Genomic DNA, 15,034 nt, shown 5'->3' with positions numbered 1-15,034 from the left:
TCCTCCCTCCACTCGATCCTCTAGCACACATGCATGCGCGCACACACACACACACACACACACACACACACACACACACACACACACACACACACACACACACACACGTTTGTATTAATATACTTGTGAGGACATCAAAATTAAAGGACAGTATTGGAAACAGCCAAAAATTGTCTGGTGTGTGAAACCGGCACGCACCCAAGTATAAATGCCATAACTCCAACATTAACCCCTAAACCTAACCTCTAAATGTCTCATTGTAATCCTAACCCCGGAATCTGTTACTAATTCTAAACTAATCTAAACATATACGTATATATGCATATATATGCACTTAAGACTTCTGGTGATTAGTAGTTTTCGTTCCCTACCTATGTTGAATGCACTTATTGTAAGTCGCTTTGGATAAAAGCGTCTGCTAAATGACTGTAATGTAATGTAATATATTTTTAAAATCAAATAATCATGTCTCTGTCTATGAAAACATTCTTAATCATAAAACAAGCACTTCTCAAATTTTATTACACATTTTTTACTCACAAGTATAGAAATATAAGTACTGTAGACACGCACACAGGCACGCACACACACTCGCACACACCTTAGTCTCAACTGCTTTAGCAGAGCCACACACAGACTGTTGTAGCCCTGTGGACATCCGTCAAAGCCTCACTGATTCTTCTCAGCCTAAACTCAAAACCAATCACGTGTGTGTGTGTGTGTGTGTGTGTGTGTGTGTGTGTGTGTGTGTGTGTGTGCTTGTAAGGGCCAAATGTCCCTACAAGTATAGTAGAATTTGAGAAATACATACAGTACTTCAGGTTAGGTTCAGACGTTAGAGTTATAGTTATGCCTGATAGTTGCAGGCCAGTGTCACACACCAAAAATAGCACATCTACATGCTCACAATGCGTCACAGCGTGATGTGCTGTTGGGTTAGGGCTAGAAATTGCATTAATAAAATGAGGTTCCTAGAACACTGGTGTCCTCACAGGTATAGAAATACCAACCTGTGTGTGTGTGAGTGAGTGAGTGTGTGCGAGCGTGCCTAGGAGAGCGAGTAAGAGCGAAGGACAGATACAATGTGTGTGCATTGATACGAAGCCATTTCACGCCTTCAAAGTCCATTTGAATTGGATTGCAGGAGGAGAATGGAGGCTTGCTCCATTTACACACCTTAATGAGAGCCAGGGAGGGAATTGCACTCAACGAGTTCCAGCAGCAAGAACACATTAAACAAAATGAAGGCTAAACACACTTTTATTTTGAATAGAATAAATACAATACAAAAAAATACATTGAAGCATCACTGTCAGACTCAGTCCGTCGCGGATGCGACGCGCCGTGACCTTGTGTAGCTGCTATTTTCGGCGTGACGCTGACAGAGCAAAATTTAGGCATCTCCACCGTTTGCAATAAATCCTATATAATAACATTATTCTGTCTTCAAGCTATAAAACACCAATAGAAGTCCCAGATGTCACCAACACCTCTATGGCCTATGTCCCCAATTTGTTGCACCACCCATGTCATAACATTCAGTGGTTCTCAACCTTTTTTAATTTCAAGGAGCCCCAGTTTATCATGCATTAGGCCACAGACACCCATAACTCTGAGAGCGTACAAACGAAACCAAAGGTCCATTTGGTTCCATTTGTATGCTCTCCAGAGTTCCAGATCTTTAAGAGTGCACTTGGTTCCTACAGTAACTATCAATCATTTAGCTTGAGGGGGTTCCCTCCCACTCGGAATGGACGCCTCCATCACTGTTGTTTGAGGAAGAGAGCGGCTCCGGTCTGGATCCACTGGCTGGGGTTGGAGCCGCAGGGCAGGGATACGTGTGTCACCACCCTGGTCCTCTCTGAGCTGGTGTACACCGGCAGCCAGATGCTCTCCTCTGCAACGCTGGAGTCGACGCTGGAGCTCTGGGAGAAAGACATGGAAACACAACGTGCCAAGTGTACAGGCACACACGCACACGCACACACATAGACACAAACACGCATGGATTTGAAAAAGGCCGCAGCAAGGACATAATGTGGCACAAACAGATACGTTTTGGACAGTCTAGCCCACCGATTACTGATGTCTTGACCCATATTTTGTAGTAGTAGTAATAATAATAAAACCTTTATAAATAAAAGTGCAAAACCTTTAAATCACATTGGAAAAATATCTTATCTTTAATTATACAATGAATAAGCAAACAAGTAAATATAAAATATAAACTGAACTGTATTTTATTTTATATAGCCACTAAATAGCCGATCTACAAGCTCACAACGCGGGTTGTAGATTGGCGATCAGAAAAGTCATCAAAAAAGCAAATCAACCAAATCAACATATCGGTCAAGCTGTAATTTATTTACATAAAATGGCTGTAATCCTGAAAGGAAACCTGAACAAATGACATTCCCAAATGTATTTATCCCACAAAATAAAAAAATAACTAGAAAATGTGCTCCTCGGAGCACAGGTCTCCGCCAGTACTGTTCCTGATTAATCCTGTCTTACCTATTTATATTACATATTGTCACTTGTCACTTGACCAATGTTAGCTTGGCTGAGACGGACACACACACGGAGGGTAAAACTCTCCTGGCGGAGACAAAAAATCACACCCCATTCATATTTAGAAACAACAGTGGTCATCACAGTGATGGAAGCTCACTTCAAAAAATATAAAAGATTTTTTGAAGTGCGTGGTGATATTTATAGGTTTTTATTTCATCATGCGTCTTGCTAGCCAATCAAAGCATTGGTGACAACATATTGTCACGTGTCACGTGAAGCTTGACCAATGTTAGCTTCGCTGAGACGGACACACACACGGACGGACGGAGACGAAAACATACTCTCCACCATACTGGCGGTGACAAAAATAAAACAATACAATAAAACATGACATAAAGTCAGTTGCGTACCTGTGCGACCCAGGCCATGTAGCAAGGTGGAACGGCCGACACACTAGGTGAGTCGTGTTGGTTCTCAGACAGACGGACCCCGTCAAAACTACACCCCTCCAACTGAAGACCCCCAACCTAGAGGATGATAAGACAGGACCATCAGAAAAAAAGATTGGAGGATACAAGGAAGTGGAGTACAGGCAAAATGTTTATACTTTTTAAAAATGCATTTGGAGTCATATGTAATTGATATGTCGCCCGGCCGGGTGTCCCTTATTTGAATTTCAGGCCTGGCTCCGTTGACACAAGGTCCATTCCCCCCTGAGTGCCGTCTGATAGACATCCATTAAAGTATACGTAAACAACGATTCAGTTACATTGTTTCGGCTGCTGCCCTGGATGATGTTGGGGGTAAAAATACCTTGTGTTAGCAAAGTGGGCTAAGCTACTGCAGGACATAATGCATGCATGAAAATACATTATTATTCTCAGCACCAATGTCAAAACTGAGCAAACTAAGAAGCTATTACGTGCTGATAAACACAGCCACTGTCACTTAGCAACTGCAGTGGTGGCAGTACAATGTAGTATTATAATACTGGAATAAAACAATGACATATTAAAGGACCACTTCACCCATTTTCAACCTATCTTCATACAACTGGTCCTCACTAAGGCTAAATATAACATGGTACCATTTCTGTATTTCACTGTATTTATTATTATTTTAACTTTCAATTAATGCAAGAACAATGGCTTCATGCTAACTTCCCAGGAAAAGAAAGGCTGTAGTTTCTATTAGCTTGGAATCCCCGTTCATGATGCCATTGATAGGCAGGTTTCTGAACTGTCCAAAGCCCACTAATGAGACACAGAGTGAGTAGACAGAAGTGGGGCCTCTTATAATGAGCATTAGTGAAGACCAATTACAGTATATTGAACATGGGTGAAGCATTCCTTTCAGAACGTGATAGCGTCTGTACAGTGTGTAATCTGTAAACTGTGGAATTCAGGTTAAGATTTGACATTTCACACTTGGACACAATACACTATAGTTGACCGGTGTACCCCAGGGCTCAATACTTGGTCCACTCCTTTTTTCCATCTACACCAAATCTCTTCACTGAAAATAGCCGATCTTCGAGCTCGCAATGATGATCTACAGAGCTTGTAGATCATCTTTTTTTGCGGAATGTTCGCCTCCAGAATAGGGATGTTAGTGTAATAAAAGCATTTATTTTATAAAATGACTTTTGATGTCCTCGCAACTATTACACAGCATGCTATGTGTACGTACGTGTGTTTGTTTGTGCGTGTGTGTGTGCGTGTGTGTGTGTGTGTGTGTGTGTGTGTGTGAGAACGAAAGCGGGAAGAGAAGTACATTACCATCATAATGTCATCATTCACACATCATCTCTAGACTGATGACTAGTAACCAATCCCTTCTCATCACCTCATTGTGTGTTTCTGTGTGTGTGTGTGTGTGTGTGTGTGTGTGTGTGTGTGTGTGTGTGTGTGTGTGTGTGTGTGTGTGTGTGTGTGTGTGTGTGTGTGTGTGTGTGTGTGTGTGTTTAAATTAAGTGTGATGTTAGAGCAGTGACTCAGGGATTTTCCGCAGAAGACCAGACAGTAAAGGGAACCCATGGCGTCACGCACGCACGCACACACATGCAAACTGTGTGTGTGAGTGTGTGTGTGTGTGTGTGTGTGTGTGTGTGTGTGTGTGTGTGTGTGTGTGTGTGTGTGTGTGTGTGCTCATTGCTTTCAGATTACTCCCTGTAGCTTCAACCCGCACCCACCCTACACAGTCAAATCATCAGTGTTGATTTAACTCCAAGAGTGTACAAGTGTAACCAAATAGACCCCCATTTGGTTACACACTCAGAGTCAAATAAACGCTGATGATTTTCCAGTGTAAACCTCTTCCTCCCTCTTGTTCCCATTAATCGCTCCTGTCCTCTGTCTGTGCATTCTGACCTTTTAATGGAAAAATGGCTTATGCAAGGTCCTTTTATTGGCAAAAGTATTGAAGTGATATGACCAATGAATCGTGTGTGTGTGTGTGTGTGTGTGTGTGTGTGTGTGTGTGTGTGTGTGTGTGTGTGTGTGTGTGTGTGTGTGTGTGTGTGTACCTTGACTTGTAGCTTGGCGTGTGTTATTGGATTCTTCCAGGACGTCACAAACTTCAGACTGTCCATTGAACAGCCCATAGACCTGCAGATCATACACACTTTACAATAACTACGCTTTGTCATCAGTTAATCATCATCATACAATTAAGGGTAGGGGTAAGTCATGTTTTGGTTAAAACAAAAAAAAAATGTTAAAAGGTTAAAGCACTGTATTCTGACAGTAACCAATTAGTACAATAAATGTGCAAAATCTCTGTACGTCCCTGGTGTCTGTCCCCTACTTCTAAGTTAGTCAATACTTCCTGTAAGTAGACCTAAACATAAAACCAGTGTTGACTAATCATATTACAACTGGCTCATTTTTATGCCAGCTGTGTATGCAGAAGACCCAAACGCAGGGAGAACACGGTGGTTTGAAGAAACTGAAGCTTTTTCTTGAAAACTTGTTCAGAAACAAAACCAAATACAAACAAGGCAACCCTCAAACACGAGGGGCTAAAGTTAAACACACGGCACGGGAAGCTGAGGTTAAACATAGGAACAAACAAGGGGCTCACGCCGTGATAGTGAATTAAGAATCCAACACAGGCTTGCCGGTAGAAGCCGGCTAAATAGGCTACAGAGCCAATCAAGCTAAGGAGGCTCAGCTGGTTAACGAGTCAGTGCAGTGAACTAGAATACAAGAAAGAAGGAGGGGGGAGGGGAGGAGGAGAGGTAGAGGAGACAGACAGGCAAATACAACTAGACAGGGAGACACCGAACCATACTACAAAATAAGAGACAAGAGAGAAATGCAAAACCTAACAATTAACCAAGGACTGCAACAAGACTTCAGAATAAAAGAACATACAAGAAAACAACGCAACAGGCCTAAAAGGTCCATGACTACAAACAAGGGCAAAAAGTCCAAATAAACATGACAGAGTACACGGCCAGACACGGCCCGAGGAGCGGACCGTGACATCCGCCAGTTTTAGAAGAAATACAAAGATGCCACGTGCACAATGGATCAAAAAGTGTGCCCCCACCCATAATCAAAGTTATCTGTCGGATAGGCGATCCAACCATATATAGGGATATATGGAGATCCAGTTGTATAGAACCGCCAATCTGACCTCAATGCACATATATGGGTATACCCATATATGGGACTGACCTACTTCAAACTTGAATGGCGTGGACCTGAGGGCGTGATGCGCCGGAGTCGGATCTGCGGATCTCCAGTATTCTGGGAGCTAGACTCAAGCTCCCAGAACCTAGAGGTTGAAGCACATTCGACATGCAGACCATTCATAGGTACTGCAGCTTAAAACGGCCTGGGGCCACTGTCACAAACTAGCGAAAACGGTTTTCGACCAATGGGCTCGACTCACAAGCTTGCGCACAGGGTTGCGTATGGAAATGACGCGTTAACGCATAACGTGTCACAGAAATCCCAAATAGGCCATCACATTTCACAACGAGGAAGAAGGGGCGATTTAGGAGTATGCGCTGGGTGAGCAACTCCATGCAAGTAGATGGGCGGGGATTTCCGGTGCCCTCTCTGTTATTTGTAACTCTATGCCTAGACTCCATATTTGGGCATGCCTGACATGAAACATATACAGAAATCTCCATATATGGGCATAAAAAGGACACATAGACATGGAAGGGAAGAACGGGGATGTAGCTCAGTGGTAGAGCGCATGCTTTGCATGTATGAGGCCCCGGGTTCAATCCCCGGCATCTCCACATGTTTTAGAAATTCCTTAGCAGTTAGTAGCCTACATAATGAAAACAATTAACTAGTTAAACGATTTTATGAAAAAATACACCATTATTACATTATTATTACCCATATTAAACTCTTTTTTTTTACATTAGTATTACTACTCTATTACACTATTATTACACTATCCATGCAAAATGTCACATTCTTAGCCCATCATCCTCAGTAAATTGTCTACAACATGAATAAAATGATAAAAGTGAGTTTTAAATGACAAGCCATTATAATTTACAGACCCCTTCAACAACAGCTTCTCTCATGAATACGTACTGCTATGGGCAGACGTTTGAAAACAAAAACTCTGCCCCGAGTGAGGCTCGAACTCACGACCTTCAGATTATGAGACTGACGCGCTGCCTACTGCGCCATCGAGGCCTGAGAACATGTGCTGTGCCTGTGAGTTTAAGACCTGCAAACGGGGGCTCCATTACACTGAGGCGTTAAGAGCCTCGGACAGAGGGAGAGGGAGCGGAGTGAAGTGAAGAATATGGCTCTTTTTACCAGTGGTGGATAGTAACTAAGTACATCTACTCATGTACATGACCTCAAGCTCAGTGCTTTTATGAGTCTTCCAGTTTAGTAGACCTCGTATTGTGAATTTGTACTTCCATGTACTGTTATTCTAATATCTTACTAAATAAAGTACATCAATCAATCAATCAATCAAACCTATTAGCTCTTAATAGGTCATAAAGCAATGATAGTAGCATTTGCTTGTTAAAAAGTTAATAGACTACATCAGAAAAAATGATTAACTAGTATATTAGTTAGTGATTTATTTAAGTATGATTACATAATTATTGTTATTATTACTAGGCTATTACAATGTTATTAGATTGTTATTACATAATTATTACACTGTTATTACATAAGGTGAACGTTTGACGACAAAACATTGGCTGCCCCGTGTGAGGCTCGAACTCACGACCTTCAGATTATGAGACTGACGCGCTGCCTACTGCGCCAACGAGGCTGCATGGGAGCCTCGGCTGCACTTGTGGCTTTAAAAGCAGACGGGGGAGGGGATTGTTTACGCTGCAGCTTTAAGAGCCACAGGGGGAGGGGAATGAAGAATGTGGCTCAGTTTACACTGCAACGGGGGAGGGGACACTCTTTCACTAACAACAGCCTCTCGGATGTGGCTCAACTGTGGCTTAACAACTGCCAGTATCTCACCACGACATACAAAACAAACCTCCGCTTCTCCTCAGTTAAGTGTCAAAAACTGACATAACTCCTACGTTATTGATAAGTAGCAAACAGCAGCCCATTGCTAAAATGAAAATGAAAGTCACAATGTTTGTGTAACACTGAAGGTAGTGTGTATTCTACTGCTCAGGCAGACATAGAATACAGCTGGGGAATTAGCTCAAATGGTAGAGCGCTCGCTTAGCATGCGAGAAGTAGCGGGATCGATGCCCGCATTCTCCAAACATTTTTTGGGGGGAGGGCTGCAGTAGCTGAATGAGTAGAGAGGCCGTCTGGTCATCAGAACGTCCCACAGTTCAACCTGTCTACGTGTCAAAGTGTCCCTGAGCAAGGCGCTAACTGCTCTCTGGGCGCTGTACTAATAGCCCTCACTAGTGTCAGTCTGAAGGGGGGAACAATGGGGGCGTTTGCCCCTGCTGAATGGATAGCCCAGCGCTGATCTCAGCTCACTGAGGGAAGACTGCGTTCTGCAGTAGAGACAAAGCACAAGGGGAATTAGCTCAAATGGTAGAGCGCTCGCTTAGCATGCGAGAGGTAGCGGGATCGATGCCCGCATTCTCCAAGCATTTTTTTAGGGTGAGAGGGCTGCAGCTAGCTGAATGGGTAGAGAAGCCGTCTGGTCATCATAACGACCAAAGTTCACCCAGTATACGTGTCAAAGTGTCCCTGAGCAAGACGCTTAACCCCTAACTGCTCCCTGGGTGCTGTAATTATAGCCCCCACCAGTGGAAGTTTTAAAGGGGAGGGGGAGGGGGAGGGAGGGGAGCCATTCACCCCCTTTGAATGGCCAGCTCAGCAGTGATTTGACCTCACTGCAGCAGAAAGATAGCACAAGGGGAATTAGCTCAAATGGTAGAGCGCTCGCTTAGCATGCGAGAGGTAGCGGGATCGATGCCCGCATTCTCCAAGGAGCTTTTCTTGGGGTTTTTGCCACCCCTGAATGCTCTGATATCTGATATTTTGTTTTGTTTAGTCTCTCTCTCTCTCTCTCTCTCTCTCTTTTGTCATTTCGAACTTAATATTAGACTTAAAACGTATATATATTTTTAGATAGACTGGCCTAGACTCCATATTTTGGCATGCCTGACACGGACCTTATTATTACTCATTATACATTATTACACTATCATATTATTATTATTACACTATTGTCACATTAGGTGAGAATGTACTGAGAACCAAAAGAAAACAAGGCTGCATGGGGTACATCTGCTGAGAGGTTGCCGGATTGATGCCCACATTCTCCAAGGCGCTTTTCATAGGGTATTGCGAGAGAACAAATGAACTGTTGAGTGTACAGATGGACATATCAATTTTGATGGGTCCCGTCCCCCCTTTTTTGGGGGAAAGGCTGCAGAAGCTGGATCGGTGGAGAGGCTGTCTGGTAATCAGAAGGTCCCAAGTTCACCCAGTCTACATGTCTAGTGTCCCTGAGCAAGACACTTTCCCCTTAACTGCTCCCTGGGTGCTGTATTAATAGCCCCCAACTGTTTTAACATTTAAAGGGTGAGGCAGGGGGGGGGTCATTCGATCAGCCCAGCTCTGAAATGACAGGTGGCATGGTATAGCATGGAGTAACACATGGGGAATTAGCTCAAATGGTAGAGCGCTCGCTTAGCATGCGAGAGGTAGCGGGATCGATGCCCGCATTCTCCAAGGAGCTTTTCTTGGGGTTTTTGCCACCCCTGAATGTCCATCTCAGTTCTTGTTTTGTTCAGGTTTATTTTTTTACTTTATGTTAGACCTAATATTTTTGAGATAGACTGATCAATGTTTGGGCATGCCTGACACATAACTCCATATATGGGCACAGACATCATACAAAGAGACAGTCAAATTACAATTTAAGCATTTAGCAGATGCTCTTAATCCAGCGCGATTTACAGTAAGCAAGGCAAGCACAAGGTAATGCATCAAATGCATAGGCATAATCGAGGATCATAGGTAAACTAAGAACCTATAATCAGTCTAAACAGCATAATATAAAAAAGTCTATAATATGTATTTAAAACGATACACACTAAAGGATGCCAGGATTTCTGTCTACAATGAACCTGGCATCTGTCTACATAACATGCCATCTAAGTTGCATTTTAGCCTTAAACCTGCAAGGTCGTCAAAGCTAGGGCAAGTGCTATGGGCTAAGGTGGAGTGTGAAAAGGTGAGTCAGGTTAGTTAAGGGAGGGGATGTAGCTCAGTGGTAGAGCGCATGCTTTGCATGTATGAGGCCCCGGGTTCAATCCCCGGCATCTCCACATGTTTTAACTTTTCTATGTCTTGTTGATGAATTGAGTACAATGGAAACAAGCTCCATAGGCCTTGCGTTATCCTTTGTAGCAGATCTGTTTTGACTGTACTGCAAGACTGTTATATTTTACCTTATTAGCCCTTAAAAGGTCATGAATGAATTTCAGAAGCACTTACTTATTAGGAGTTAGTAGCCTATTACTATATTATTATTATTGTATTATTACTACACTAGTACAATATTATTACATTGTTATTACACAGCTATTACATTATTATTACACTGAACAAAAATCCTCTGCCCCGTGTGAGGCTCGAACTCACGACCTTCAGATTATGAGACTGACGCGCTGCCTACTGCGCCAACGAGGCTCCGTGGGAGACACTGAGAGGAGGCAGTGGGATCGATTCCCGCATTCTCCAGACAGTTTTGCGGGGAGGGCTGCAGTAGCTGAGTGGGTGGAAAGGCTATCTGGAAATCAGAAGGTCCAAAGTTCACCCAGTCTACGTGTCAAAGTGTCCCTGAGCAAGACGCTTAACCCTTAACTGCTCCCCCGGTGCTCTATTAATAGCCCCCACCAGTAGATGTTTTAAAGGTGTGGGGGAGGGGGGGAGGGAGCGGGGGGAGCAGCTATGATCTCAGCTTGCTGGCTGTGTTCTGCAGCAGAGACAGCACACATGGGGAATTAGCTCAAATGGTAGAGCGCTCGCTTAGCATGCGAGAGGTAGCGGGATCGATGCCCGCATTCTCCAAGGAGCTTTTGGGGCAGGCTACTGCCACCCCTGAATGTCCAGCTCTTGTTTTTTTTTCATTTTTTTTTTCATTTTTATCTTAATATTAAAAGTAATATGGTGTAGATAAGCCGGTCTGTCTAAAATGTCTGTGTCAGGCATGCCCAAATATCATTTGGATATGTCTAACACTGAACTCCATAAATGGGCATAGAAAGACGGATACAGAAATCTCCATACATAGGAATAAATAGGACACATAGACCAATTAGGAAACACTACCCTTCCTCTTTGCCTGGCCTACTTGTTGTTAACTAGTTGTACGAACTCTTGTTTTATTTTTGTATTGTTTTATTGGATCTTGTTTAGTCGATACACTTATTTGTTTTAGCTCGTGCTCATTTGATTTTGTCATTTTTGTCTCATCTGTTTAAGAAAGTAGGTAGCTGATATATTGCACTTTTACCTTAGCGCTAGGTATACTCTTGGTTGCTTGTTTTTGCAGGAAATGCACTTAAAACTTCTGGTGATTAGTAGTTTTCGTTCCCTACCTATGCTGAATACACTTATTGTAAGTCGCTTTGGATAAAAGCGTCTGCTAAATGATTGTAGTGTAATGTAATGTAATTAGGAAAGGAAGGGGATGTAGCTCAGTGGTAGAGCGCATGCTTTGCATGTATGAGGCCCCGGGTTCAATCCCCGGCATCTCCATGTCTTATCTATTCTACATCATGTTGATTAATTGAGCACAATGGAAACAAGCTCCCGAGGTTTTTTTTTGTGTTAACTGTACTACCGTACTGTTAACAAACATTTTAATAAAGTATTCAATCAATCAGTACAATGGGTACTCTGACACCGGGCACTGGTCTATCTTTAAAAATCACACCCAGTGTGAAGTGAGTGGTGCCTTTGATGAGATAAGCAATTACAGCCTGTCTGGCCGTCTAAGCGCACCTAGGAAGTTTGGGTTGTTTAGCATCCTGGGAACTGGACTTATGGCTGTTAATGCCCAGCCAATAGGAACACAGAGGGGGCGGGCTTAAGCAATTATAGCCTGTCCCTATTGGCCGTCTAAGTGTACCTAGCAAGTTTTGGAAATTTATCATGGCGGGAACTGGAGTTATGGCTGTTTAAAGCCCAGCCAATAGGAACACAGAGGGGGCAGGGCTTAAGCAATTACAGCCTGTCTCTATTGGCTGTTTAAATCCACCTTGCAAGTTTCGGAAGTTTACCATACTGGGAAAGTGGTTTTATGGCTGTTTAAATCCCAGCCAATAGGAGCACAGAGGGGGAGGGGCTTAAGCAATGACAGCCTGTCCCTATTGGCCATAGGGGGCGGGGCGTAAGCAATTACAGCCTGTCCCTATTGGCCGTCTAAATGCACCTAGTAAGTTTCTGAAGTTAACCATACTGGGAAAGTGGTTTTATGGCTCTTTAAAGCCCAGCCAATAGGAACACAGAGGGGGCGGAGCAATGGTGCGCCTGTGGCACCCAGGGGGCCCTGGCGGGACCCGATGGGCAGGGCCGGGCCGGGCCGGGTCCAATTGGTCACGTATTTGTCGGGCTTTTTTTCCAAAATCCAAATAAATGTATATATTAATTAATTTGTAGCGTATTGTGTTCACAATAAGCAACTTGTCATATTAATCAGATCCGATAGAGTATATGAAAGCCGTTTAAAATGTTTATACTATTGGAATCATACCTGCTCCCAAATAATTAATTACATCATTCCAGTGCGCAAAAGTAGGTCAAATCAATTAGGCTGTCACTCCAGCCGCAGTCAGAGCCAGTCGAAACAAAGCTGACCAGCTCCACTTAAAGTTACCAAACCATAACATGACATATAGAATGGATCTTCAGACAAACAATTGTGATTGAAAACGTGTGTGACCCGCACCGCATCGTGCACCCCCCAGTGGTGCTCTGTGGGGGTGCACGATGCGGTGCAGGTCACATGCGCGCGATTTGTATTAATAATCAATTAAACTACTATAAAACAACAGTAACAACACACTCTACCAGCCTCCAGTGGTGGACAATAGCAGATCTACAAGCTCACAATGCATTGCGCTTGTAGATCTGCTATTTTCAAATGGCCGATATAGGGCTTACTGTATGTTTTGTAATAATGATCAAAATCTACAAAGTAACAAAAGTTTTCAAATAATTGTAGTGGAGTAAAAGTACAATATTTGCCTCTGAGATATAGTGAAGTATAAGTAAAAGTATTAGAAATCGGAAATACTCAAAGTGCAAATACCTCAAAATTGTACTTAAGTACAGTTCTTGAGTACATGTAGGCCTACTTAAAGACATATGCCAAAATCCATTTAAAAAAAATGCTTTTCACTGTTCTCAGGTCAAATATTGGTATGCGATTAAAATGCGATTAATTGCGATTCATTAATTACAAAGACTCTAATTAATTAGATCCTTTTTTTTAATCGAGTCCCAGCCCTAATATATTTATATAGCCCTATTTGCTCCAAGCTGTTTTTTTTAAATAAAGACAGTTGGAAAAGGGTAGAATGACTCCTGTTCTTGACAAATTACCAAGATTTAATGAGAAAAAAAGGCTGCATGCAGCAATTAAGCTTGTCCAAAAAAAATGACAGGTTTCGGGCTGGACTGGGCCCAATTTGTCAATTATGTATCGGGCTTTGGGTCGGGCTGGGCTGACGTTCTGTCGTGCTGGGTTGAGCCATCTTTGTGTTGCAATTAGCTGCAGCTGTTGAGGGCGTGGTCAGGCATACAGATGGACGGATGGACGGACGGACATACAAACACACTCGGTCAAATGTAGGAGTGGTTGGCACCAAAAAAAAAATAATCATTATTCATGAATGTTATATTTCACATTATTAGCTCTCTCTTATGACATAAAAAAGGGGTAATCAGGCTAATCTAATTAGCTAATATTTTGATGACATAACATTGGTAATGGCTTAAGCCAATGAAATTCATTTATTGCATTTATTTATTTTTTATCTGATATTTATTCCTGTACTGTATATTCTCTGTCTGTAGGTCGGTCTCTCCTCGCTCGCACCGCAGCTTCCTTGCACTAAAGCAGGAAGTGACTTTACATGAAAACGTCTTTTATTTGTAAATCTGTGTATGTAAAATATATTCCCCCCATCAAATCTCTTAGTTATACCAACATTGCTCATGTGAAGTAGTAGTAGTAGTTTGTTTATGCTTATTTATTGAAATGATAAAAATCGCTATGGTCATTTTGCGAACTGGGTCTCCGAGCCTGACCCAGCATGTCAGTATGAACTTATGGCTGGGTTCAGAGTGTCTCAAAGCGTGGACACAGGGGCTGACCGGGGAGAAATGGACATATACACGCATCGCGGGACTGCCACAGCGTGTTTCTAAAACAAACAATTCATTATTTTATATGTATTCATCCTAATATCATCCAGAGCGAGAGCTCTGGTTGATATTATTGATTTATTTGATTGGCACTGGCTGGAGATACAATGAGTGTATTTCTCCCCGACCAGCGGGGACACAGAAGCGGCTCTATGGAGCTCTCAGAGCCCCCTCCGAGAGACGGAGACCCATGCAGCGTTCAAACTATGTGATTTTTATCATTTCTGAACGATGTTGGTGTAAGACATTTGAAGGGGAATATATATTTTATGTAGACAGATTGGATGGTTGGCTGACAGGGGGGCGGGCACATTAAGTTTTGTCCTGTCTATAAAAATCAATGTTGAACAACTAAGTAACTATGTGATCTATTTACTGGCTGAAATGAATAGTTTGTTTAGAAACACGCTGCGGATTACAATCACACGCTGCGAATTATAATCTTCATGACCATTTATCCACGGTCAGCAAGAGCCTCTGTGTCCCCGCTCTGACATGCCTTGAACCCGGCCAGAATTCATGCTCACCCCCCCGGACATCCAGTGTGAATATCACTATAGCGATTTTTATCATTTCAATAAATAAGCATAAACAAACTACTTCACATGAACAATGTTGGTGTAACTAAGAGATTGGGGGGGGGTATATATTATATA

At 42.7% G+C, this 15,034-nt stretch overlaps 1 protein-coding gene across 1 annotated transcript in view; it reads right to left on the bottom strand.

Moving 5' to 3' along the window:
* Positions 1 to 1,242: 1,242 nt before the first annotated feature.
* The window catches only part of dync2h1 (dynein cytoplasmic 2 heavy chain 1), a 407,325-nt gene continuing 393,533 nt past the window's right edge, over positions 1,243 to 15,034 (bottom strand). The window contains exons 95-97 of the mRNA XM_084065527.1: positions 5,039 to 5,120; positions 2,925 to 3,041; positions 1,243 to 1,925 (exon numbers count right to left, since the gene is read on the bottom strand). Of these exons, the coding sequence (XP_083921653.1) occupies positions 1,764 to 1,925; positions 2,925 to 3,041; positions 5,039 to 5,120 (361 nt within the window). The 3' untranslated portion in view covers positions 1,243 to 1,763. The remainder of the gene's footprint in view (positions 1,926 to 2,924; positions 3,042 to 5,038; positions 5,121 to 15,034) is intronic.

This window comes from Gymnoscopelus microlampas (assembly GCF_963454915.1).
Source record: "Gymnoscopelus microlampas genome assembly, chromosome: 8".
Taxonomy (NCBI): domain Eukaryota; kingdom Metazoa; phylum Chordata; class Actinopteri; order Myctophiformes; family Myctophidae; genus Gymnoscopelus; species Gymnoscopelus microlampas.
Note: the sequence above shows the minus strand (reverse complement) of the source record. Positions and strands in the feature narration are given on the sequence as shown.